Source organism: Mchenga conophoros, linkage group LG3 (assembly GCF_057382185.1).
Source record: "Mchenga conophoros isolate Kocher_MC1m ecotype Shallow Benthic linkage group LG3, M_conophoros_male_GT1.1, whole genome shotgun sequence".
In the NCBI taxonomy this organism is placed as follows: domain Eukaryota; kingdom Metazoa; phylum Chordata; class Actinopteri; order Cichliformes; family Cichlidae; genus Mchenga; species Mchenga conophoros.
In genome coordinates, this window is record NC_140528.1 from 59,369,879 (window position 1) to 59,396,747 (window position 26,869).

A 26,869-nucleotide genomic window follows, 5' to 3' on the forward strand; every position below is an offset into this window, starting at 1 on the left:
TCACACCCACTGGGGCTCTTAGATAAAAACTGGAGCCAAACTGGTTGGTTTGAGCTCATTTTCAGATTAGTGATCATGTGACTGGCGTGTGATGGAGTCTTTTCAAAACAATGGAGGTGTTGAGCTCCGACTTTAGAACAAATTTACTGAGTGGTACAGTTTCATAAAGTTTCTTCTTCTTCTCCATTTCAATTTTAACTCTATATGTATCCTACATATTGCGCTTTACTATTTTAAATTGTTTCATGCAGATGATAAGAAGTGATGAGTACATATCCCATATGAAATATTTTAAAAGTACAGGGTACAGCTGCAAAGTATTGACAGCATTGTTAACTAGTAGAAGAATTTTAAAGGTATAATGTACTGTGAAGTGATTTTAATCCTTGGCTAATACGGTCAAATTTCTGCATAACTCTAAGGTGTCTGGCTGCTGAATTTCCAATAAGCTGAAGGAAAAGTGATAAGTACAGCTGTGTGTCATCTGCATTAGAACGCTACGATATGTTTTGATTCGTTATGACAGTGCCAAGTGGGACCATGTAAAAGTTAAAGAGTAATGGACCAAGGACTGACCCTTGAGGAACTCCTGATTGATTTTTTATTTTTGCAGATCTAAAACTGCTAATTGCAACATAAAAACCTTTGCTCTTTAGATACGATGAGAGCTAGTCAAGAACCTGACCTGTTAAACCAACTGAGTCATGAAGCTTTTGAATTAAAATGTCACGATGCACGGTGTCAAAAGCAGCAATGAGATCACCTAAGAATGAGACTTTCTGTCACCGTTGATCTTTAGGTCACTGACCTGTTTCTGCGCTATGATTCAATCTGAACCCTAACTGGCACTTATAAAGTCAATAAGTTGAAAATTGCTTATTTAGTTGTTTGTAAAAAAAATTTCAAATATTCCACTGTATTTAATGAGATTTTCCACACAGGAATAGGTTTATAATTGCTAATTATAAATAAATCTAGGCTGAGATTGCAGCACATTTGAGAGAAACAGGGAATGCAGTCTGGTTCTGCAGGAAGTTTCTTCCTGTTACAAGTTTTTCCTTCCCACTGTTGCCAAGTGCTCAAAGGCGGGGTTGTCTGATTGTCTGGTTTTTCTCTGTACTATTGTAGGGCCTTTACCTTACAGTACAATGTACAATATAATAATAAGCACCTTGAGGTGACTGTTGTTGTGATTTGGAGCGATATAAACAAAACTTAATGCAATTGAACTGAGTAGATTTGAAAAGTTTGGTGGGGATCAGCATTAACTGTGCATCCGAAATCAGAAAAAAGTTGTGTCCACACTAGACTCAAATTACACCCATGTATATACGGTTTCACATTCAACAAGAAAAAAGACATAATTGATGCCTTCTGTCTCAATGTGACTATTTACCTGCATGCAAAGCACACGCAGAACCTTGTGCTGCTGTCATTTACGTGCCTGCAGGCGTGCTCACATCAACAACTGCTGACAGAAAACATTTCCTGACTACATATCATGAGTTGTGTAGCCTACAGCAGTCATACTACACCCATATTAAAACCATTAAAAATGCTCTTTTTCCAGAAGTCATCCGCATTACCATAAATGTATAAGAGTTGGACTAGATGTTTGGTCCTCCTGGTGTCTGTCCTGTTATGGAATATGTTTGAAGTTGATAAAAAAATTTTAATATCATAATTTGCAAAGCCTTGAGGGAGTCACGGCTCCTTTTTATCTCGCTCTCTCTTTTGTTAGGCAAAGCATTTCAGTGGAAGGTTTATCACTTCATATGACATGTGAAAATTAAGTGGGAGAGAAGTAACACCACTTGATGCTCAAGACCTTAAAGATACAAAAATAAGAATAAAATATTGAATATAAAGCTCGTTACACTTTAAGTAAGAAAGCACACTTATAAATGTCAAATACAGATAGATTTCCTCTCAAAGGTCACATTTATTGTGCTTTCCTCCTTTCATTCAAAAGGTCACAGAAAATATTTATTATTACAGAGAATTATTATGATTGAGAATGCAACAACAAACAAAACAAGTAAATAACCAGAGGTTCAAACACAACACATGTAAATCTATCATATAAAACAGGGCTCCTGCACACCTACTGGTCTAACAGAGCTAAGGCTGCTGACTGCATCTTGTGGGGTCGACATCTCTGCTTTGTAGCTTTAAACACACACAGTGTCAGCTTGCTGCGATAATAAATGTGTGGAAGACTTTTTTCAGGTGTTGGCTTCAAATTTGGGATTCAAATCCGAAACTGACAAATTTTTAATCTACTGGCTCAGCAGTCCAGTTTGCAGTTACAATAGCAAAACTGCTTTGGTACACAAAACAAATCCATTGCTCATTATTGCTGAACAACAACTAATGAGTCCATTTCAATACGAACATTTTAAGCAAAACCATAGCTATGAAAACATTGCTCAATTATAGCTTTTTAAAGGTTTAGCAAAGCGTCCATGCAGGGAGTGAAATACTGTGCCTGTTCTCCATCAAGTTTTTTGAATATTGTCTAATTTATTTATTTATTTTAATATGCATTTATACAAAAGGAAAGAGTACCCAGATGTCAGCAAACTGTTTGCATCAGGCATAAAACTTTGCATGTGTTTGCATGGCTGAACGCAGCTCTGCACCACAATCTATGACCTCATACCTCTGCTTTGATCGCTTTTTGCCTATCAAGATTCTTCATAAATGGTTCAAATGACTCAGTCAGATCTGCAGTTTGAAGAAAGAAAATAAACAAATGAACACGCTATCACTCCAGCTTCAGCTCCGAGTTCAACACAAGGTGATTTAAAAGCTTGGCATCGCTGCCCTTTAAAGCGCTGCATACATCACTGAGCATAGGCTGTACCTAGTGATGGTGAGATGAAGCCTTGTGGTGAACTGAAGCTTTCCATCCAACTGGTCGACTCATGGTTTGAAGCACTGTGATGATTCATTTGCTCTACTGCGCCATCAAGTGGACGATTCAAGTGAAACAGGCTCTGTGATTATAATGATGTGATGTGTAAACCTCTAAACTGAACAAATAAATTGTTTTCATGGTTATTTATCATGAATATTGTCTCAGTATGTCTGATACGAAAGAGAAAGTGGAAACTATCAGGACAGAGTTTTGGTATGATTGTGTAACTGTGTAATCATGACACAAACTAGTGTGTGACGCTTCACTCTTTAATAAACTAAAAGACAGAAATCAGATTATAGGAATCTGTGGTGTTGTTCATTTATATTATGGTACTTATCATTCGTGATATTTATTACTGTGCGCATACTTTATTAGGAGAGATGAGATGAAAATGTTGCCAGACAGGAGAAAATCTTCTCTTCCTTGCTCGTTCCATCAAGTAGAATTGCTCAAGTATCTATGTAGCACGTACGTAATCCAATTCCACAACACAAAGTGATGGGGAATCAGCTGTTTTTTGCTGCCCATTTTATGTCTAATCTGGCGCAAACCAGCGAGCCAGTTCCTAAATCAGTCACATGGTACGGACTGCCCACGAGGCCTCGAACATCACTGTATATGTAATCAAAGCAAGCCTCACAAAAACTCCCCCGAGATTACTCGACTCACGCTTCAAAGCTTCGACACACAGGACACATCACCATCGGTCACTTACTATAGACATCTCTGCATTGAATCATACTTGTTATTAATCTCTGACTATCTTCCACAGCATGTTTCTTCCTGTTAAAAGGCTGCAGTTCATAAACAAAAGTATCACCTGCCATGCCTGAACATAGGTGCTGGTATGGCACAGTGAATGAATCTTGACTCTTTGAATTTTGATATTTTTTACCCCTCAAATGAAGGTGAGCTAAATATTAATATAATATTTTCAAGGTCTAGTTGAATCATGGGCTCATTAGCTTGTTCAATTTACAATTCTAAAGCCCGGTTTGTGGTTCAGTATGAGAACAGACACTTCAAGCATAAAATGCAGAGCTGTTCCTTTCAGAGTTAATTCGCCGACATCCTATTTTCACAACTACGCTAACGTCATGTACATTTTCCTTCACAAATTTTCAGTCAGACTATATCCATGTCTAAATGTGTTAATTAGCCATATTATTATGACGATATTACATATGAAACAGTGCAGTCTGGTTCCACTAATAGTAGCAAAAACTGAAATCATTTTCCCCCTCTGGGTCTCATGAGCTTTTTGGGCAGACAAGATTTACTGTTTACATTGGATATTCTTTCTGTTTGGTCTTTGTAGCAACAAGCAGCAGTTTGGAGCTGAAAACATTACCACTTCATATGTACATTATATATGCAGGCTTTATGATTTCTTGGGAACCATCAGTGTTAACATGTTATTTTAATTGACTGCAATAATTATGTTGCCTTATGATAACAAAAAAAAAGTCTTACAATGTTGAACTAGTCAGTTTTGTTCTTAATTGGTAGTAGTTTCATTGACATGTAACAGTTGCTTCCTCTTGGAACTGCTGCACTCGTGGATGCATTAAAGACAATTAAAGAGAGCTCTGTGTGGGTCTGTCTACACTTACATAAGAAAATGTAGCTTTTTTGTGTGTTTCATCCACATGTAAACAGCTTTTTAGATAACTGAAAACAGCACTTTGGAAAACTGCTTACAGGGTGAAGGTTTTAGAAAGTTACTTTATGTGTTCACATGTGGACAAGGAAAACGGCTTCCAGACATCAAAGGCGTGGGTCTCTATTACCTTCTTCGATGTCAGAATGTGCACAGTGTTGGTGATAGTTCCTCCTAGGATTCTGATTGGCCCGCCTTTTAATACAGACAAGATTATATCACCACCTGCAGCGCTGTCATGCTCTTGACAGTACTTGACATCATTTTTGCACTTTTGGCCCTTTTGAGCAAATACAGTACCAAAACTCCCTACTCAGTTGCATTATGTCTCTCAGCAGTAGTAGAAACTAAAGCAGAGCCCAACTTAAACTACAGTGTCCATATACACCATCTGTGAAACACAAACACTTAAACCCCAAGTGAGTGTTCCTTCTCTTCAGCTGCAACTTTGGTTGGCAGATTCAATTCAGTTTAATTTTAGTTATCTAGCTCCAAATCACAACACTCGCCTCGAGGTGTTATATATAACTACAATGAGCTAACCCTGAACAAGAACTTTGCAACAGTGGGAAGGAAAAACTCCCTTTTCCTTTTAACAGGTAGAAACCTGTCAGAATCAGGCTCAGGGAGGGGAAGACATCTGCACTGACCGCTTTGTTGAGCAAGACAGGACAAATTAAATACACAGTGAAGGAGAGCCAGAGATTAATAATGATGATTAAATGCAAAGTGGCATGTAAGCACAGAGAGAGTGAAAAAAGTGTAGTGAAGAAGAAACCATCAGTACATCATGGGAAGCCCCAAACACTCTAGGTCTATTGAAGTGTAACTAAAAAGGAAAGTTTTACGCATAGATTTCCACCTAAATGCTACTTTGTCATAAGACCCCTATAATGAGCAAAAAGGTCACAGGTTGCAAAAATATATAGAGTCTGGTACATAAATAAAAAGTCCCATATAATTATACACGTGTATTTTGATTTATTTTATTGAGTCTAAAATACTGAGTCTATATAAGCCAAGTCTATAATGTGCCAAATTTATATTGCAGGAAGCAGAACATATAGCTTTGTTCAGACGTGGTTTGGTTTGGTAAAAAAACTGGACCAAAGACCATATGTTCTATGTGGCAAATTAATAGAAAAATTACATTAATTTACAAAGAGTAACAATTAACAATTCACAAAATGATCTTAGTAAGCAAGTAGGTTCATTGTACCCTTGTTGTCAAACACTTAATGTGTTACTTGCTTCGTTGCAGGTCTCTCATGCCCTTTGGATTATCCTGTAATTGACAGAAAGGAGAATGAGTGATCTAATCATTAAAAAATATCCCTGATAATTGTGTTTCTTAAGGAGTGTAATAGATCAGAGATGGCCATGATAATGGGGGCTTACAGGGAATATCTCTTCCGTCTGCTTAAAGCGTGAAGAAGCCTTCTCTAGAAAGAATGCCCAAAATATAAATGCGAATTAGTAGTCAGATATATTTAATGCATTTTGTTATATCGTATAAATCTTTATTTATATATAGAATTTGTGGCTGATGCATGCACACACACACACACACACACACACACACACACACACACACACACACGCATACACACACACACACACACACACACACACACACACACACACACACACACACACACACACACTTAATAACAATTTAAAATTCAAAGGAATATTAGTTGCCTTACTGCGCAGTATCTTTCTTGCCAATACAGCCAAGCCCACTAGAAGCAGGAGAGACGAACACCCCACTATAGACTCCAACATGTAACTAGGAAGCAGGCACAAAGCAGACTGAGCAGACAATCCACCTTCGACATCCATTAAAGTGAAAATAAAGAAGTGCTGACTTTTACCGGTAACGGTTCCAGGGCTGACTTGGAGTAGGTGGGGATGTCACAGGCTCTGTTTTTGAAGGTAAAGATATTGTAGCGCTAAAAAAAAAATACTGTAACAACTCTGTAAATATGCTGTGATAGGTAAAGAGAGTTTCCAGCATCCTAACATCAATATTATTCATAGGTGACTTTTAATAATCGATACCCTGAACAAGTAGAGACTGGAGAGCCTCTGCCATCTGTCACAAACACATATTGATCTTTAAAGCTGCTTCTTCCCATTTCAGCAGCTACAAGGTAACATGGAGAAAATGCCAAGCAATCACAAAAAAACTACAATGCATGATTTAAAATGCTAATAGGTTATGCAAATGATAAGCTGCAATCATTTATTTGTCTTGGAAATGTTGCTATTACTCTAACCTGTATTAGCATGTAAGGACTGTGAAACATGGGAAGGGTCTTAGTTTGTTTTCTTTCACTTAAAATAATGTTGTCTATAACACAAAATGGCATTATGTTTGTTAAAATCATTTGCAACCGATGATACACAATAATGACACAATCTCAGACTATGTCTGTTTAGCATTTTAGCAATTTTTGGTTCGTTCTACAGTTACAGGTCAATTTCATGTCAACGAGCTTTATCAGCCAAACATTCATTTCAGGCAATGATAAATATCATAGTTGTTTTTAATTAATTTTTTAAAAATCAACCGTTTCCATCATTTATTTTTTCCTGGCCATTTAGCTAAATGTCGAGTTTTGCTATTCAAATTAACACTAGGCTGCATTTAGAGGTGACATGTTAGCGAGGGCCTAAAACTAAAGAATTGTCAATTGTTTCACCTGTCACCCAGTTTTCCTTGATAACACATTCTATCATGATTTAGACTTAGTCTAATTAATGCACCACATACTGATTTTGAGAGAAGCACTTAATATTTATAGAAACAGAGAGAGAAAATAGCAATGTTTTTATCTGAATACAGGCTTCTCTTTTCCTCTTAATGCATGCCGTCAGCTGTGTTGCTCTTTTTATTTCTTTTACAGCCAACTGTGTTACATGTGATTTTTGCATCATAAATCTTTTAAATGTTGGCTGAATAGTAATAAAAAATATACGGGGTGCATTTCTAGAGAGGGAAGTCGAGAGTTATTCAACATAAGGATGTTGACTAACTCTAGACTCCCTGTGATGAAAAAAAAATCGTCCTTGATGATATCAGCACACAGAAAATCCATAATGAAGTTTAATTATCACAGTTTCGAGTCAGTTAGACAGCAAAGCTCAAAAGTGTAATTTGTTATGTTTTTTATGTCTAAAATATAAAAGGCTCTTTATCAACTTACTAGTAGAGCCGTGTGGTCTGACCTGAACCTGTACGGCTACTTGCTGCTGCCCTGCAGAACATAAATACCAGTCAGCATCTCTCATCTGCAGCTTCTTTAAGGTTACAGTGAAAGCCTCAGTTCTGTCATCGCTGATGGTCACTGAAGTATCTTCGTAACTCCTTTCAGAACCTGTCGACAGACAGGAGCTCGGGTCTCCGCTCCGACACCACTTCTTCTCACTTAGTCTGTTGACAGGCAGTCACAGGAGAGTCAGTGAATGCTCACTGTCCACCAGCGTTTGATACCAATGAAAGTTTATGGACAAATTCCCACATTTACTGAAGTGTGATCAGTGCTTCTTTAAGGACAGTTCTAAGGGTTTTAAAGGATAAAATGTGGATAAAATCCTCCAAAGGAAAACCAAATACCTGAATCTCTGAGTGTAAAGGCATTGAACCGTGAGACTACTTCCTTCTTCCCCACTCACCATGCTGTTCACAACTGACACACCTGCAGAGATCATGAAAATGCAACAAACTTCTTTAAAACTGTGGGCTAATAAATGTTTATCATCTCAAAATTTCTCCATTACTCACCATGAAACACTTTCACTTCAGTGTAAGCCACGTCATCAGCGCTTGATGCTAATTCCACACCACACGAGTACCACCCAGAGTCCGTCTCTTTCAGGTCGTTTATGGTCACTGTGAACATCAACCGGGCCGGGTCGTCAAAAATGCTCACTTTGTCTTCACTTGGATTGGCCGAGGAGGTCTCGTCAGTTCGGGCCAGGATCTCGCAGAAAATTCTCGTCCCCCCATGACACCAGTATTTGACATGGTCAGCATAGTGAGAACCATATCGACATTGGACAGTGAGGGATCCACCCTCCGGGCCAATAAACTCCTTTTGAGTGGTCACCCAGCAGAGAACAGCTGACAAGAAGTGGAAATCATTAAATGTTAAACACCAATTTGAAATGAAACGTTTAGTCATGACACAACTTTAACAGAGCAGTTGCTCACATCGGACACCTGTTATCTATAAATAAAAGGTGTGGCCTTTGGCAACACTTGCACCATATTAATCCGCTTCAGTTTCCTTTGTTACAAAGCACAGTTTCCTGCTTTAGTCTAAGGAGCTTGGAAAGAAAAGCGTCTGGACTTATTTAAGTTGCCTGAAGATGTTTCACCTCTCATCCGAGAAGCTTTTTCAGTTCTAAGGGTCAAATAGTGGAGAGTCCCAGATTTAAACCCAGTGGGAGTAACCCCCCAAAGAGGGACAAAGGACCCCCTGATGATCCTCTACCTAATCTGAAAACAGCTTGAAAATCTTTTTTGTCTGACTTCTCTAATCAAATGCACACAGTCACAGTGAATACCTGGGATCCATGGTATCAGGCTGAGCGTGAGTATAAAGAGTCGCTGCATGTTCCCTCTTCAAGTTTGACGCTTAACAAGAAAGTGTTCTGTGTTGTGCAAACACAGACTCCACATTCCCCATATATAAAATTTCCCTTTGTCATGTGACCATTGGGCAGATACAGATGTTAACTACATAAATGCCAGATTGTAATGACACTGTAAGGAACACTTCTTTAGATTTGAATTAGAATTTGATGAATGTTGTGTTGATGTTCTGCTGATTATTTTAACAGCTTTTCTCTGATTTTTATGAAATCTTTGACTTTGTTTGTTTATAATGTTTATAATGTCTCTTTATGATATGTCTAATGATAAGCAGCAATGCTTTTATAAAGATGTAACTCTGGTATCTCCAAAAGTTGATTCTGTTCATCTGGACGTAGCATTTTGTGGGAGAAACGTTTCGTCACTCCTCCAAGTGACTTCTTCAGTCTCAGCTGACTGCAGGTTTCCTCAATCTTATAAACAGTACATTTGCAATATGCATCTGGTACACTAGCTGCACAGTGGCTCAGAGGAAAGCACTCCAAGGGGTCATTAACACTGGCTGCCCTCTCCCCACACTGGAAGATCTAAACAATACCCGCTGTCTTAAAAAAGCTCAAACCATTATAAAAGATACCTCACATCCTGGGGACTCCCTGTTTGAACTGTGCCGTTGTTACTTCTGCAGTTGTTGCTTGACAGTTGTTGCTTCTGCTACAAGACCTTTTATGGTCATCTATTTCCTGGAAACATTTGTGATGATCTCAGAAGGGACATTTTTAGCCAGTTTGACCTTGCCAGCAAAATAACCCCTAAAATTCCCCGCTCTTTTCAGATCCCCTTACACAGAGCAATCGGTGTAAGGACTAATAGACTCAAACACAGTTTTATCCAACTGCAATAACACGTCTGAATACTGCAAAAAAAGATGTCCATTACGCCACTCTTGTGGGAATGTATGTGAATGTTTGCTAATACTATTCCTATTATCACTTTTATTGTTATTTATCAATTTTATTGAATGTTATTGTTTTATTGATATTTTGATATTGTTAGGGATGATGCACTGATCGGGGACCATTTTTAATTTCACTGTACCTGTGACAATGACAATAAAGACATTCTGATTCTGAATTGTACTAGACTCTTACGGGGTCAGCGGATGCTGAGACCCAATTCTTTTGCTCTCAGGCTGGATAAAGAAGACGCAAACTCAGTGTATTCAAAATGTATGCTTTATTCAACAAAACCTTCCAGAAGGGAGATATGTACAGCCTCCTGCAGATCTGAGGGGCGCTCCCTCAGTCTGTTACATTTATAACTTTTGTTTTCAGCATCTGACTTTCCTGTTCTTCAGCCCTCTGTGTCCCCTGCGCCCCTCATGCACAGTTTTGATCAAAACAGCTCCTTTTATGATCATGCACCCTAACTCTGTCTCTTCCTTAATTTAAGCCTTCATTTCCTATGTGTGTGGGCAATCTACAAATTAACTATTTTAAAACACAGCAAGCTTTCTACCTAGTTCTGCTTCTCTGTCTATATTTATGACAATGTCAGACACTTGTTAAAGGTTGCTCTCTGCACCCTCTAAGATAATGCAACCGTGCATCTACTCCTGCAATGCAATTTTTGTGATAACTGGTTTGTCTAACTTCCCTCAGGAACGTCCAGCGGGGGTGAGTGACAAAGACTCCATTCTGCCGCCTTTTGTGTCAAGGGATAAACAGACTGTTTTCCCCAAGGCTGCTAACGCCAGCTTTATGAACCCCAGAGCTTGTGTTCCTCTGGTTCATGATAATAAAATGAGTGTTCATTTTGAGAATAATTACACCTCTCTGGGCTCTAAAGACTGTGCAACTTTTGTCGCTCCAGAGCCAAGTGGTGTAAAGACTGTTTCTTCTGAGACTGCTTTGCATTCTAATGCACGCACTATTAAGGACTATTTGTTTTGCCCCTTCTAAGCCCAAATTAATTTCTAGTGACTCCGTTTACCCTGGTAACTTTGTGTCAGTTACTTCCCAGACTGTAGTTCTCTCTCCTGCACAGTCTACTGTCCACCCATTAGTTCACTCCTCAGTTCAGTCATTAGCTGCACCACCTATCGATCGTGGCTCAAGAGTTGGGAGTTCGCCTTATAATCGGAAGGTTGCCAGTTCGAGCCCCGGCTCCAACAGTCTCGGTCGTTGTGTCCTTCACCCGTTGCCTACTGGTGGTGGTCAGAGGGCCTGGTGGCGCCAGTGTCCGGCAGCCTCGCCTCTGTCAGTGCGCCCCAGGGTGGCTGTGGCTACAATGTAGCTTACTGTCACCTGTGTGTGAATGTGTGGATGACTGGATGTGTAAAGCTCTTTGGGGTCCTTAGGGACTAGTAAAGCGCTATACAAATACAGGCCACTTACCATCTATCCTGCCTTTACCCCCTCCTGTTATTAGGGCTAGGTCAGCACAACCCTGAAACGACTGTTATATATAACTACAATGAGCTAACCCTGAACAAGAACTTTGCAACAGTGGGAAGGAAAAACTCCCTTTTCCTTTTAACCTGTCAGAATCAGGCTCAGGGAGGGGAAGACATCTGCACTGACCGCTTTGTTGAGCAAGACAGGACAAATTAAATACACAGTGAAGGAGAGCCAGAGATTAATAATGATGATTAAATGCAAAGTGGCATGTAAGCACAGAGAGAGTGAAAAAAGTGTAGTGAAGAAGAAACCATCAGTACATCATGGGAAGCCCCAAACACTCTAGGTCTATTGAAGTGTAACTAAAAAGGAAAGTTTTACGCATAGATTTCCACCTAAATGCTACTTTGTCATAAGACCCCTATAATGAGCAAAAAGGTCACAGGTTGCAAAAATATATAGAGTCTGGTACATAAATAAAAAGTCCCATATAATTATACACGTGTATTTTGATTTATTTTATTGAGTCTAAAATACTGAGTCTATATAAGCCAAGTCTATAATGTGCCAAATTTATATTGCAGGAAGCAGAACATATAGCTTTGTTCAGACGTGGTTTGGTTTGGTAAAAAAACTGGACCAAAGACCATATGTTCTATGTGGCAAATTAATAGAAAAATTACATTAATTTACAAAGAGTAACAATTAACAATTCACAAAATGATCTTAGTAAGCAAGTAGGTTCATTGTACCCTTGTTGTCAAACACTTAATGTGTTACTTGCTTCGTTGCAGGTCTCTCATGCCCTTTGGATTATCCTGTAATTGACAGAAAGGAGAATGAGTGATCTAATCATTAAAAAATATCCCTGATAATTGTGTTTCTTAAGGAGTGTAATAGATCAGAGATGACCATGATAATGGGGGCTTACAGGGAATATCTCTTCCGTCTGCTTAAAGCGTGAAGAAGCCTTCTCTAGAAAGAATGCCCAAAATATAAATGCGAATTAGTAGTCAGATATATTTAATGCATTTTGTTATATCGTATAAATCTTTATTTATATATAGAATTTGTGGCTGATGCATGCGCACACACACACACACACACACACACACACACACACACACACACACACGCATACACACACACACACACACACACACACACACACACACACACACACACACACACACACACACACTTAATAACAATTTAAAATTCAAAGGAATATTAGTTGCCTTACTGCGCAGTATCTTTCTTGCCAATACAGCCAAGCCCACTAGAAGCAGGAGAGACGAACACCCCACTATAGACTCCAACATGTAACTAGGAAGCAGGCACAAAGCAGACTGAGCAGACAATCCACCTTCGACATCCATTAAAGTGAAAATAAAGAAGTGCTGACTTTTACCGGTAACGGTTCCAGGGCTGACTTGGAGTAGGTGGGGATGTCACAGGCTCTGTTTTTGAAGGTAAAGATATTGTAGCGCTAAAAAAAAAATACTGTAACAACTCTGTAAATATGCTGTGATAGGTAAAGAGAGTTTCCAGCATCCTAACATCAATATTATTCATAGGTGACTTTTAATAATCGATACCCTGAACAAGTAGAGACTGGAGAGCCTCTGCCATCTGTCACAAACACATATTGATCTTTAAAGCTGCTTCTTCCCATTTCAGCAGCTACAAGGTAACATGGAGAAAATGCCAAGCAATCACAAAAAAACTACAATGCATGATTTAAAATGCTAATAGGTTATGCAAATGATAAGCTGCAATCATTTATTTGTCTTGGAAATGTTGCTATTACTCTAACCTGTATTAGCATGTAAGGACTGTGAAACATGGGAAGGGTCTTAGTTTGTTTTCTTTCACTTAAAATAATGTTGTCTATAACACAAAATGGCATTATGTTTGTTAAAATCATTTGCAACCGATGATACACAATAATGACACAATCTCAGACTATGTCTGTTTAGCATTTTAGCAATTTTTGGTTCGTTCTACAGTTACAGGTCAATTTCATGTCAACGAGCTTTATCAGCCAAACATTCATTTCAGGCAATGATAAATATCATAGTTGTTTTTAATTAATTTTTTAAAAATCAACCGTTTCCATCATTTATTTTTTCCTGGCCATTTAGCTAAATGTCGAGTTTTGCTATTCAAATTAACACTAGGCTGCATTTAGAGGTGACATGTTAGCGAGGGCCTAAAACTAAAGAATTGTCAATTGTTTCACCTGTCACCCAGTTTTCCTTGATAACACATTCTATCATGATTTAGACTTAGTCTAATTAATGCACCACATACTGATTTTGAGAGAAGCACTTAATATTTATAGAAACAGAGAGAGAAAATAGCAATGTTTTTATCTGAATACAGGCTTCTCTTTTCCTCTTAATGCATGCCGTCAGCTGTGTTGCTCTTTTTATTTCTTTTACACCCAACTGTGTTACATGTGATTTTTGCATCATAAATCTTTTAAATGTTGGCTGAATAGTAATAAAAAATATACGGGGTGCATTTCTAGAGAGGGAAGTCGAGAGTTATTCAACATAAGGATGTTGACTAACTCTAGACTCCCTGTGATGAAAAAAAAATCGTCCTTGATGATATCAGCACACAGAAAATCCATAATGAAGTTTAATTATCACAGTTTCGAGTCAGTTAGACAGCAAAGCTCAAACGTATAATTTGTTATGTTTTTTATGTCTAAAATATAAAAGGCTCTTTATCAACTTACTAGTAGAGCCGTGTGGTCTGACCTGAACCTGTACGGCTACTTGCTGCTGCCCTGCAGAACATAAATACCAGTCAGCATCTCTCATCTGCAGCTTCTTTAAGGTTACAGTGAAAGCCTCAGTTCTGTCATCGCTGATGGTCACTGAAGTATCTTCGTAACTCCTTTCAGAACCTGTCGACAGACAGGAGCTCGGGTCTCCGCTCCGACACCACTTCTTCTCACTTAGTCTGTTGACAGGCAGTCACAAGAGAGTCAGTGAATGCTCACTGTCCACCAGCGTTTGATACCAATGAAATTTTATGGACAAATTCCCACATTTACTGAAGTGTGATCAGTGCTTCTTTAAGGACAGTTCTAAGGGTTTTAAAGGATAAAATGTGGATAAAATCCTCCAAAGGAAAACCAAATACCTGAATCTCTGAGTGTAAAGGCATTGAACCGTGAGACTACTTCCTTCTTCCCCACTCACCATGCTGTTCACAACTGACACACCTGCAGAGATCATGAAAATGCAACAAACTTCTTTAAAACTGTGGGCTAATAAATGTTTATCATCTCAAAATTTCTCCATTACTCACCATGAAACACTTTCACTTCAGTGTAAGCCACGTCATCAGCGCTTGATGCTAATTCCACACCACACGAGTACCACCCAGAGTCCGTCTCTTTCAGGTCGTTTATGGTCACTGTGAACATCAACCGGGCCGGGTCGTCAAAAATGCTCACTTTGTCTTCACTTGGATTGGCCGAGGAGGTCTCGTCAGTTCGGGCCAGGATCTCGCAGAAAATTCTCGTCCCCCCATGACACCAGTATTTGACATGGTCAGCATAGTGAGAACCATATTGACATTGGACAGTGAGGGATCCACCCTCCGGGCCAATAAACTCCTTTTGAGTGGTCACCCAGCAGAGAACAGCTGACAAAAAGTGGAAATCATTAAATGTTAAACACCAATTTGAAATGAAACGTTTAGTCATGACACAACTTTAACAGAGCAGTTGCTCACATCGGACACCTGTTATCTATAAATAAAAGGTGTGGCCTTTGGCAACACTTGCACCATATTAATCCGCTTCAGTTTCCTTTGTTACAAAGCACAGTTTCCTGCTTTAGTCTAAGGAGCTTGGAAAGAAAAGCGTCTGGACTTATTTAAGTTGCCTGAAGATGTTTCACCTCTCATCCGAGAAGCTTTTTCAGTTCTAAGGGTCAAATAGTGGAGAGTCCCAGATTTAAACCCAGTGGGAGTAACCCCCCAAAGAGGGACAAAGGACCCCCTGATGATCCTCTACCTAATCTGAAAACAGCTTGAAAATCTTTTTTGTCTGACTTCTCTAATCAAATGCACACAGTCACATTGAATACCTGGGATCCATGGTATCAGGCTGAGCGTGAGTATAAAGAGTCGCTGCATGTTCCCTCTTCAAGTTTGACGCTTAACAAGAAAGTGTTCTGTGTTGTGCAAACACAGACTCCAGATTCCACCATATATAAAATTCCCTTTGTCATGTGACCACTGGGCAGATTCAGATGCTTCAGACGTTAACTACATAAATGCCAGATTGTAATGACACTGTAAGGAACACTTCTTTAGATTTGAATTAGAATTTGATGAATGTTGTGTTGATGTTCTGCTGATTATTTTAACAGCTTTTCTCTGATTTTTATGAAATCTTTGACTTTGTTTGTTTATAATGTTTATAATGTCTCTTTATGATATGTCTAATGATAAGCAGCAATGCTTTTATAAAGATGTAACTCTGGTGTCTCCAAAAGTTGATTCTGTTCATCTGGACGTAGCATTTTGTGGGAGAAACGTTTCGTCACTCCTCCAAGTGACTTCTTCAGTCTCAGCTGACTGCAGGTTTCCTCAATCTTATAAACAGTACATTTGCAATATGCATCTGGTACACTAGCTGCACAGTGGCTCAGAGGAAAGCACTCCAAGGGGTCATTAACACTGGCTGCCCTCTCCCCACACTGGAAGATCTAAACAATACCCGCTGTCTTAAAAAAGCTCAAACCATTATAAAAGATACCTCACATCCTGGGGACTCCCTGTTTGAACTGTGCCGTTGTTACTTCTGCAGTTGTTGCTTGACAGTTGTTGCTTCTGCTACAAGACCTTTTATGGTCATCTATTTCCTGGAAACATTTGTGATGATCTCAGAAGGGACATTTTTAGCCAGTTTGACCTTGCCAGCAAAATAACCCCTAAAATTCCCCGCTCTTTTCAGATCCCCTTACACAGAGCAATCGGTGTAAGGACTAATAGACTCAAACACAGTTTTATCCAACTGCAATAACACGTCTGAATACTGCAAAAAAAGATGTCCATTACGCCACTCTTGTGGGAATGTATGTGAATGTTTGCTAATACTATTCCTATTATCACTTTTATTGTTATTTATCAATTTTATTGAATGTTATTGTTTTATTGATATTTTGATATTGTTAGGGATGATGCACTGATCGGGGACCATTTTTAATTTCACTGTACCTGTGACAATGACAATAAAGACATTCTGATTCTGAATTGTACTAGACTCTTACGGGGTCAGCGGATGCTGAGACCCAATTCTTTTGCTCTCAGGCTGGATAAAGAAGACGCAAACTCAGTGTATTCAAAATGTATGCTTTATTCAACAAAACCTTCCAGAAGGGAGATATGTACAGCCTCCTGCAGATCTGAGGGGCGCTCCCTCAGTCTGTTACATTTATAACTTTTGTTTTCAGCATCTGACTTTCCTGTTCTTCAGCCCTCTGTGTCCCCTGCGCCCCTCATGCACAGTTTTGATCAAAACAGCTCCTTTTATGATCATGCACCCTAACTCTGTCTCTTCCTTAATTTAAGCCTTCATTTCCTATGTGTGTGGGCAATCTACAAATTAACTATTTTAAAACACAGCAAGCTTTCTACCTAGTTCTGCTTCTCTGTCTATATTTATGACAATGTCAGACACTTGTTAAAGGTTGCTCTCTGCACCCTCTAAGATAATGCAACCGTGCATCTACTCCTGCAATGCAATTTTTGTGATAACTGGTTTGTCTAACTTCCCTCAGGAACGTCCAGCGGGGGTGAGTGACAAAGACTCCATTCTGCCGCCTTTTGTGTCAAGGGATAAACAGACTGTTTTCCCCAAGGCTGCTAACGCCAGCTTTATGAACCCCAGAGCTTGTGTTCCTCTGGTTCATGATAATAAAATGAGTGTTCATTTTGAGAATAATTACACCTCTCTGGGCTCTAAAGACTGTGCAACTTTTGTCGCTCCAGAGCCAAGTGGTGTAAAGACTGTTTCTTCTGAGACTGCTTTGCATTCTAATGCACGCACTATTAAGGACTATTTGTTTTGCCCCTTCTAAGCCCAAATTAATTTCTAGTGACTCCGTTTACCCTGGTAACTTTGTGTCAGTTACTTCCCAGACTGTAGTTCTCTCTCCTGCACAGTCTACTGTCCACCCATTAGTTCACTCCTCAGTTCAGTCATTAGCTGCACCACCTATCGATCGTGGCTCAAGAGTTGGGAGTTCGCCTTATAATCGGAAGGTTGCCAGTTCGAGCCCCGGCTCCAACAGTCTCGGTCGTTGTGTCCTTCACCCGTTGCCTACTGGTGGTGGTCAGAGGGCCTGGTGGCGCCAGTGTCCGGCAGCCTCGCCTCTGTCAGTGCGCCCCAGGGTGGCTGTGGCTACAATGTAGCTTACTGTCACCTGTGTGTGAATGTGTGGATGACTGGATGTGTAAAGCTCTTTGGGGTCCTTAGGGACTAGTAAAGCGCTATACAAATACAGGCCACTTACCATCTATCCTGCCTTTACCCCCTCCTGTTATTAGGGCTAGGTCAGCACAACCCTGAAACGACTGTTATATATAACTACAATGAGCTAACCCTGAACAAGAACTTTGCAACAGTGGGAAGGAAAAACTCCCTTTTCCTTTTAACCTGTCAGAATCAGGCTCAGGGAGGGGAAGACATCTGCACTGACCGCTTTGTTGAGCAAGACAGGACAAATTAAATACACAGTGAAGGAGAGCCAGAGATTAATAATGATGATTAAATGCAAAGTGGCATGTAAGCACAGAGAGAGTGAAAAAAGTGTAGTGAAGAAGAAACCATCAGTACATCATGGGAAGCCCCAAACACTCTAGGTCTATTGAAGTGTAACTAAAAAGGAAAGTTTTACGCATAGATTTCCACCTAAATGCTACTTTGTCATAAGACCCCTATAATGAGCAAAAAGGTCACAGGTTGCAAAAATATATAGAGTCTGGTACATAAATAAAAAGTCCCATATAATTATACACGTGTATTTTGATTTATTTTATTGAGTCTAAAATACTGAGTCTATATAAGCCAAGTCTATAATGTGCCAAATTTATATTGCAGGAAGCAGAACATATAGCTTTGTTCAGACGTGGTTTGGTTTGGTAAAAAAACTGGACCAAAGACCATATGTTCTATGTGGCAAATTAATAGAAAAATTACATTAATTTACAAAGAGTAACAATTAACAATTCACAAAATGATCTTAGTAAGCAAGTAGGTTCATTGTACCCTTGTTGTCAAACACTTAATGTGTTACTTGCTTCGTTGCAGGTCTCTCATGCCCTTTGGATTATCCTGTAATTGACAGAAAGGAGAATGAGTGATCTAATCATTAAAAAATATCCCTGATAATTGTGTTTCTTAAGGAGTGTAATAGATCAGAGATGACCATGATAATGGGGGCTTACAGGGAATATCTCTTCCGTCTGCTTAAAGCGTGAAGAAGCCTTCTCTAGAAAGAATGCCCAAAATATAAATGCGAATTAGTAGTCAGATATATTTAATGCATTTTGTTATATCGTATAAATCTTTATTTATATATAGAATTTGTGGCTGATGCATGCACACACACACACACACACACACACACACACACACACACACACACACACACACACACTTAATAACAATTTAAAATTCAAAGGAATATTAGTTGCCTTACTGCGCAGTATCTTTCTTGCCAATACAGCCAAGCCCACTAGAAGCAGGAGAGACGAACACCCCACTATAGACTCCAACATGTAACTAGGAAGCAGGCACAAAGCAGACTGAGCAGACAATCCACCTTCGACATCCATTAAAGTGAAAATAAAGAAGTGCTGACTTTTACCGGTAACGGTTCCAGGGCTGACTTGGAGTAGGTGGGGATGTCACAGGCTCTGTTTTTGAAGGTAAAGATATTGTAGCGCTAAAAAAAAAATACTGTAACAACTCTGTAAATATGCTGTGATAGGTAAAGAGAGTTTCCAGCATCCTAACATCAATATTATTCATAGGTGACTTTTAATAATCGATACCCTGAACAAGTAGAGACTGGAGAGCCTCTGCCATCTGTCACAAACACATATTGATCTTTAAAGCTGCTTCTTCCCATTTCAGCAGCTACAAGGTAACATGGAGAAAATGCCAAGCAATCACAAAAAAACTACAATGCATGATTTAAAATGCTAATAGGTTATGCAAATGATAAGCTGCAATCATTTATTTGTCTTGGAAATGTTGCTATTACTCTAACCTGTATTAGCATGTAAGGACTGTGAAACATGGGAAGGGTCTTAGTTTGTTTTCTTTCACTTAAAATAATGTTGTCTATAACACAAAATGGCATTATGTTTGTTAAAATCATTTGCAACCGATGATACACAATAATGACACAATCTCAGACTATGTCTGTTTAGCATTTTAGCAATTTTTGGTTCGTTCTACAGTTACAGGTCAATTTCATGTCAACGAGCTTTATCAGCCAAACATTCATTTCAGGCAATGATAAATATCATAGTTGTTTTTAATTAATTTTTTAAAAATCAACCGTTTCCATCATTTATTTTTTCCTGGCCATTTAGCTAAATGTCGAGTTTTGCTATTCAAATTAACACTAGGCTGCATTTAGAGGTGACATGTTAGCGAGGGCCTAAAACTAAAGAATTGTCAATTGTTTCACCTGTCACCCTGTTTTCCTTGATAACACATTCTATCATGATTTAGACTTAGTCTAATTAATGCACCACATACTGATTTTGAGAGAAGCACTTAATATTTATAGAAACAGAGAGAGAAAATAGCAATGTTTTTATCTGAATACAGGCTTCTCTTTTCCTCTTAATGCATGCTGTCAGCTGTGTTGCTCTTTTTATTTCTTTTACACCCAACTGTGTTACATGTGATTTTTGCATCATAAATCTTTTAAATGTTGGCTGAATAGCAATAAAAATATAGGATCAACATAAGGATGTTGAATAACTCTAGACTCCCTATGATGAAAAAAAAAAATCATCCTTGATGATATCAGCACACAGAAAATCCATAATGAAGTTTAATTATCACAGTTTCGAGTCAGTTAGACAGCAAAGCTCAAAAGTGTAATTTGTTATGTTTTTTATGTCTAAAATATGAAAGGCTCTTTATCAACTTACTAGTAGAGCCGTGTGGTCTGACCTGAACCTGTACGGCTACTTGCTGCTGCCCTGCAGAACATAAATACCAGTCAGCATCTCTCATCTGCAGCTTCTTTAAGGTTACAGTGAAAGCCCCAGTTCTGTCATCGCTGATGGTCACTGAAGTATCTTCGTAACTCCTTTCAGAACCTGTCGACAGACAGGAGCTCGGGTCTCCGCTCCGACACCACTTCTTCTCACTTAGTCTGTTGACAGGCAGTCACAGGAGAGTCAGTGAATGCTCACTGTCCACCAGCGTTTGATACCAATGAAAGTTTATGGACAAATTCCCACATTTACTGAAGTGTGGTCAGTGCTTCTTTAAGGACAGTTCTAAGGGTTTTAAAGGATAAAATGTGGATAAAATCCTCCAAAGGAAAACCAAATACCTGAATCTCTGAGTGTAAAGGCATTGAACCGTGAGACTACTTCCTTCTTCCCCACTCACCATGCTGTTCACAACTGACACACCTGCAGAGATCATGAAAATGCAACAAACTTCTTTAAAACTGTGGGCTAATAAATGTTTATCATCTCAAAATTTCTCCATTACTCACCATGAAACACTTTCACTTCAGTGTAAGCCACGTCATCAGCGCTTGATGCTAATTCCACACCACACGAGTACCACCCAGAGTCCGTCTCTTTCAGGTCGTTTATGGTCACTGTGAACATCAACCGGGCCGGGTCGTCAAAAATGCTCACTTTGTCTTCACTTGGATTGGCCGAGGAGGTCTCGTGAGTTCGGGCCAAGATCTCGCAGAAAATTCTCGTCCCCCCATGACACCAGTATTTGACATGGTCAGCATAGTGAGAACCATATTGACATTGGACAGTGAGGGATCCACCCTCCGGGCCAATAAACTCCTTCTGAGTGGTCACCCAGCAGAGAACAGCTGACAAGAAGTGGAAATCATTAAATGTTAAACACCAATTTGAAATGAAACGTTTAGTCATGACACAACTTTAACAGAGCAGTTGCTCACATCGGACACCTGTTATCTATAAATAAAAGGTGTGGCCTTTGGCAACACTTGCACCATATTAATCCGCTTCAGTTTCCTTTGTTACAAAGCACAGTTTCCTGCTTTAGTCTAAAGAGCTTGGAAAGAAAAGCGTCTGGACTTATTTAAGTTGCCTGAAGATGTTTCACCTCTCATCCGAGAAGCTTTTTCAGTTCTAAGGGTCAAATAGTGGAGAGTCCCAGATTTAAACCCAGTGGGAGTAACCCCCCAAAGAGGGACAAAGGACCCCCTGATGATCCTCTACCTAATCTGAAAACAGCTTGAAAATCTTTTTTGTCTGACTTCTCTAATCAAATGCACACAGTCACAGTGAATACCTGGGATCCATGGTATCAGGCTGAGCGTGAGTATAAAGAGTCGCTGCATGTTTCCTCTTCAAGTTTGACGCTTAACAAGAAAGTGTTCTGTGTTGTGCAAACACAGACTCCAGATTCCACCATATATAAAATTTCCCTTTGTCATGTGACCATTGGGCAGATACAGATGTTAACTACATAAATGCCAGATTGTAATGACACTGTAATAAACACTTCTTTAGATTTGAATTAGAATTTGATGAATGTTGTGTTGATGTTCTGCTGATTATTTTAATAGCTTTTCTCTGATTTTTATGAAATCTTTGACTTTGTTTGTTTATAATGTTTATAACGTCTCTTTATGATATGTCTAATGATAAGCAGCAATGCTTTTATAAAGATGTAACTCTGGTATCTCCAAAAGTTGATTCTGTTCATCTGGACGTAGCGTTTTGTGGGAGAAACGTTTCGTCACTCCTCCAAGTGACTTCTTCAGTCTCAGCTGACTGCAGGTTTCCCCAACCTTATAAACAGTACATTTGCAATATGCATCTGGTACACTAGCTGCAAAGTGGCTCAGAGGAAAGCACTCCAAGGGGTCATTAACACTGGCTGCCCTCTCCCCACACTGGAAGATCTAAACAATACCCGCTGTCTTAAAAAAGCTCAAACCATTATAAAAGATACCTCACATCCTGGGGACTCCCTGTTTGAACTGTGCCGTTGTTACTTCTGCAGTTGTTGCTTGACAGTTGTTGCTTCTGCTACAAGACCTTTTATGGTCATCTATTTCCTGGAAACATTTGTGATGATCTCAGAAGGGACATTTTTAGCCAGTTTGACCTTGCCAGCAAAATAACCCCTAAAATTCCCCGCTCTTTTCAGATCCCAAGAGACCCAAGAGCAGTATCAACACATGATCCAGACCCGAATCAGAAAGACCGAGGAGATCAAACAGTCAATGGAGCTGAGCAAAGTGAGCATTGCTTTTTAATCATTTACAGACATGAACATTTCTCGGCCTGTTTGCTCTCTAAGAAACAAAACTTCAACCAATTTGTTTGTAGAAGCTCACACCAGAAGAAAAACAGCAGTGTTGTTCTGCTTCATGTAGACTGTATTTAAAAGACAGAGGAGACTCCCCCTGCTGGTCATTAAAAAATGCATCAGCCTCACTTTTCAAGCCTGGAATCCACTTTTGGCTTTTATTTGCAGTTTATTCTGCTATAATATCCATGCAGAGTGTAAGTAACCTTGTGCACAAAAGACTCTGATTACAGGGCAGAGTAACTATAGAAACTCAAAAGCTAAAGTCCTTGCATATCTTCTAAAGTCAGGATTACTTCAGTCAAAGTATTTTTCCATCTTTAGTAATTCATATATGGCAGCGTGGCTCTGTTTTAAGAGCTCTTGTGATCTTTTATTAGTTGTTTTTATTGATATAATAAACCTTCATTATACATAAAGAGACATGGAAAAGCAGGGCTGGAGGTGGGTTGGGACAATAGATCAACTGTTATCAGAGGACTGCAGGCTGGTCTCTCTGAGGTCACTTTCTTTTTGAAGTTATGTCTTCTTTTTGGGGGAAATGTGTTAAATTATGGGCATATTAATAAGAATCATCGTACATAAGCAGCTTTACCCTAAGTTTAATTTGTTTTGCATTTCATTGAAGAAGGGGTAGCAAAGTACAAAGGTGGTGCATTTTAACATATTTCACATATTAATTAAACTCTTTTCATATCTGCAGAGAAATAAAGAAAGAGAGATACAGGCCAGCGTTCAGGCTGCCACAATGATGGTAATTGCCATTGAGAGAAACCAGGCTTTGCTCATCGAGGAGATCGAACGGAAGCAGGAGGTGGCTGAGAAGAGAGCAGAGGAGCTTCTCAAGGAGATCAGCCAGGAGATCAATGAGCTGCAGAAGAGACGCAGTGAGCTGCACCTCCTGGAGCACATTGAGAACCCAGTTCAGCTCCAGCAGGTCAGAATCAGTATTTATGTTTAATATTTCTGTTCAGCCAAGCAAGTTTAAAGCATCTAAAGCGATTGTAATATGATATGAATACAAACCGGCCTGTCTGCTTGTTAGTGAAATCATTTATTTGTGCTCATTTCTGTCACTGATGCTGTTTTAGAACTTTTTACATCTGGACGCTCCGATGTCCGTCAAGCACTGGGCTGACGTCAGAGTCCAATCGGAGAGCTACGCACAGACTGTGAGGAGAAATTTCTCCAAACTGGTCGACATCTGCCAGGAACTGGAGAGGAAGCTGTGTGCAGAGGGTCTGTAATCCTTATGATGACATGACATTATAGTCTCTGATTTTAGAACACAAGACTTTCTTTGCATCACCGGTTCCTTTGGTTTTATCATAATCCTGCCACTTTTTGCATTGCATATATATTTATATCATATTTTACACTATAAGTCTGCACATAACTAACTTTAGTGATACACTTAGGGTCCAAAAATAAATCTCGTAACATTTGCTAAAATATTAGTGAATATTTTAATTGTTCTACGTTAATGTTTAATGACACTAAAATGACACAGTTTCTTTTCTGATCTCTTGCAGAGGTAAACAAGATGAATAAATATGCAGGTATGTGTATGGATATGATATTTATATTGTGATTACGTTATATGGATTACACAAGACTGAAAATTTGTCACCAGCATAGTAAAGATTCTTACTGATGTCAGTAGAAAGAAAGTGGCTCTTCACACTGATTCAAATAATCTTTATACATGTACATGACTCAGAATACAGATACTCTGTTGCCAAAAAAGGTGACTTCAGTAACAATATGCTTCAAAACAACAGGGTTATTTTTTCATATTATTTCTTTAATCCTGAAAAATGTGAGTAAATCTGAAATAGCAAATCTTTTTATGTGTTTTTCTTCTGTTTCTGTCTCCAGTGGATGTAACTCTGGATCCTGCTACTGCTGCTGGCTGGGTGGTCCTGTCCCCGGATAATAAAAAGGTGAGCTGTAATTATCAGCTGCATGATTCCTGACTGTAACACCTTAACAAGAGCTCAGAGTTAAACAAAGTCTTGTCCTGCTGTAAAAAATGATCCAACAAAGTGTTGATACATGTGCAGCTGTTTGTATAATTAAGTGTAAAGTCATTTGCTTAGTTAGTTATACACACCAGTTCAGTTTAGCCCTGTAATATTATTGGGAAAACACTTATTAAAACACCTATTATTGAGAAATTGCATTTCTTGTCTGTGAAATTAGAGTCTGTGAATTACAGACAACAGCTAATGGACGACAAATATTATGCAGGAACTAAAATGACGGAAACTAATGGATCAGAAGTCAGGCAGATGCAAAATAATGACAAGTACGGCATCAGTAGTTGTTGTATGAATGTGATCGTGGCAATCCACAGGTGAGCATGAGCTACCAGAAGGGGAGGACCCCGCTACCTGACGACCCCCGCAGGTTCGACTCCTGCGTCGCCATGCTGGGAAAACAAAGCTTCACATCTGGGAAACGTTACTGGGTGGTTCAGGTAGGATAAAAGGATAAAATAAATAACTGCTAAACAGCTTATAGTCGTGATCAGTGTGAATATTATCCAAAGTGGAACACAACAGCTTTATTTAGAGTAAGATTTGGATTAAAATACACCAAAGAAAATTACACATGAACACAACGACACAACCTGTGACTAGGACTGTATAATGTATATGATCTAAATAAGCAGGAAAATAAAACTCTTTACGCCCCCTGGTGGCTACATGATGTTCACTTCTGATTTTATATCTGCTGTGTTTACTGTCAGTAAAAATTTATTATCATTTAAAAAGCAACCTAAAGAAATGAAGCTCTACTCTGCAGTTCAGCATCATTTTTGTCCTTCTTTGTGTTTCAGGTTGGGGATAAAACAGACTGGGATCTTGGGGTGGCCCGGGAGTCCATCAACAGGAAGGGCGCCATCACAGTTCGCCCTGATAACGGTTACTGGGCGATATGCCGACGCAACGGTGGAAGCCTGTATGCCTGCGCTGGGCCCGCCGTCACTCTTCACCTTAAAGAAATTCCTCAGAAAGTCGGTATATTCCTGGACTATGAAGAAGGCTCGGTGTCCTTCTACAACACAGAGGCAAAGACTCACATTTATACTTACAGCGGGCTCACTTTCACTGAGCCGCTGTATCCGTACTTTAACCCCTGCATACATGACAACGGGAAGAACATGGCCCAGCTGGTTATCTGCCCGATCGAGGCTGGGATCACTGTAGACACTTCAGCACGTTGAGCGAGAGACTCGGAGGATCCTTTTTAAAACCTCGAGAGCATCCACATTCATTGTCTGGATAAGTTGTAATCTGTAAATGCAAACAAAAGACCAAGAACAGGAGAAAATATTCTTCTCCCAAGTGTAAAGCGAACACCCTGAATATTGTCCTGGTACAGACTGCAAGCCCAAGCTTAGCTCCTGCAAGGTGTTTGGATATATTTATTTATTTATTCCAGTCAAAAGCTATAAGTTAACCACGAGGTTTGCTAATGTCTCTTAATCTTCCTGATGATATCTATAAAGAGGTTTTTAAAAAGAGCTAAAGACCCAAGCGAGGGTTCATCTGAACCATCCACTTGTGTCTGCTAAAGTAGGACAAATGTATGTAAATGAGGATAAAACTTACACTGATAAGTCCACAGTTATCTGACAACGACACATTAGTGATGGTTTAGGAACTATAAGATGAACCTATACACGATCACT

At 39.3% G+C, this 26,869-nt stretch overlaps 4 protein-coding genes across 4 annotated transcripts; 1 reads left to right on the forward strand and 3 right to left on the reverse strand.

The window, feature by feature from the left end:
* Nucleotides 1–5,544: 5,544 nt before the first annotated feature.
* Nucleotides 5,545–9,245, reverse strand: LOC146579767 (polymeric immunoglobulin receptor-like). The gene is made up of 8 exons (XM_085269535.1): nt 9,156–9,245; nt 8,371–8,709; nt 8,203–8,284; nt 7,793–8,019; nt 6,458–6,506; nt 6,290–6,372; nt 5,982–6,025; nt 5,545–5,868 (listed from the first exon to the last, which is right to left on the reverse strand). The coding sequence occupies exons 1-8, from the start codon at nt 9,202–9,204 to the stop codon at nt 5,827–5,829; spliced, it is 915 nt and encodes a 304-aa protein (XP_085125661.1). The 5' UTR covers nt 9,205–9,245; the 3' UTR covers nt 5,545–5,826.
* Nucleotides 9,246–12,076: 2,831 nt separating this feature from the next.
* On the reverse strand, nt 12,077–15,781 carry LOC146579768 (polymeric immunoglobulin receptor-like). The gene is made up of 8 exons (XM_085264813.1): nt 15,692–15,781; nt 14,907–15,245; nt 14,739–14,820; nt 14,329–14,555; nt 12,994–13,042; nt 12,826–12,908; nt 12,514–12,557; nt 12,077–12,400 (listed from the first exon to the last, which is right to left on the reverse strand). Exons 1-8 carry the CDS (start codon nt 15,738–15,740, stop codon nt 12,359–12,361), a joined length of 915 nt encoding a protein of 304 aa, XP_085120939.1. The 5' UTR covers nt 15,741–15,781; the 3' UTR covers nt 12,077–12,358.
* A 2,840-nt stretch (nt 15,782–18,621) lies between these two features.
* On the reverse strand, nt 18,622–22,242 carry LOC146579769 (polymeric immunoglobulin receptor-like). The gene is made up of 8 exons (XM_085264823.1): nt 22,147–22,242; nt 21,362–21,700; nt 21,194–21,275; nt 20,784–21,010; nt 19,481–19,529; nt 19,313–19,395; nt 19,059–19,102; nt 18,622–18,945 (listed from the first exon to the last, which is right to left on the reverse strand). The coding sequence occupies exons 1-8, from the start codon at nt 22,193–22,195 to the stop codon at nt 18,904–18,906; spliced, it is 915 nt and encodes a 304-aa protein (XP_085120949.1). The 5' UTR covers nt 22,196–22,242; the 3' UTR covers nt 18,622–18,903.
* A 98-nt stretch (nt 22,243–22,340) lies between these two features.
* On the forward strand, nt 22,341–26,401 carry LOC146579770 (erythroid membrane-associated protein-like). Its single transcript, XM_085267994.1, has 8 exons — nt 22,341–22,348; nt 23,011–23,101; nt 23,876–24,109; nt 24,264–24,411; nt 24,705–24,731; nt 25,051–25,115; nt 25,529–25,651; nt 26,015–26,401. Exons 1-8 carry the CDS (start codon nt 22,341–22,343, stop codon nt 26,399–26,401), a joined length of 1,083 nt encoding a protein of 360 aa, XP_085124120.1.
* Nucleotides 26,402–26,869: the final 468 nt, after the last annotated feature.

Coding starts and splice junctions, on each gene's coding strand:
- LOC146579767 (XM_085269535.1), bottom strand. CDS start 9,204: ATGCAGCGACTCTTTATACTCACGCTCAGCCTGATACCATGGATCCCA. Junction 8,710..9,155: donor CCTGATACCATGGATCCCAG/GTATTCACTGTG, acceptor ACTTCTTGTCAG/CTGTTCTCTGCTGGGTGACC. Junction 5,869..5,981: donor AGACGGAAGAGATATTCCCT/GTAAGCCCCCAT, acceptor TGTCAATTACAG/GATAATCCAAAGGGCATGAG.
- LOC146579768 (XM_085264813.1), bottom strand. CDS start 15,740: ATGCAGCGACTCTTTATACTCACGCTCAGCCTGATACCATGGATCCCA. Junction 14,821..14,906: donor TGAAGTGAAAGTGTTTCATG/GTGAGTAATGGA, acceptor TGATCTCTGCAG/GTGTGTCAGTTGTGAACAGC. Junction 12,558..12,825: donor GGCAAGAAAGATACTGCGCA/GTAAGGCAACTA, acceptor CATTCTTTCTAG/AGAAGGCTTCTTCACGCTTT.
- LOC146579769 (XM_085264823.1), bottom strand. CDS start 22,195: ATGCAGCGACTCTTTATACTCACGCTCAGCCTGATACCATGGATCCCA. Junction 21,276..21,361: donor TGAAGTGAAAGTGTTTCATG/GTGAGTAATGGA, acceptor TGATCTCTGCAG/GTGTGTCAGTTGTGAACAGC. Junction 19,530..20,783: donor CAGACCACACGGCTCTACTA/GTAAGTTGATAA, acceptor CTTCAAAAACAG/AGCCTGTGACATCCCCACCT.
- LOC146579770 (XM_085267994.1), top strand. Junction 24,732..25,050: donor CAAGATGAATAAATATGCAG/GTATGTGTATGG, acceptor TTCTGTCTCCAG/TGGATGTAACTCTGGATCCT. Junction 25,116..25,528: donor TGTCCCCGGATAATAAAAAG/GTGAGCTGTAAT, acceptor GGCAATCCACAG/GTGAGCATGAGCTACCAGAA.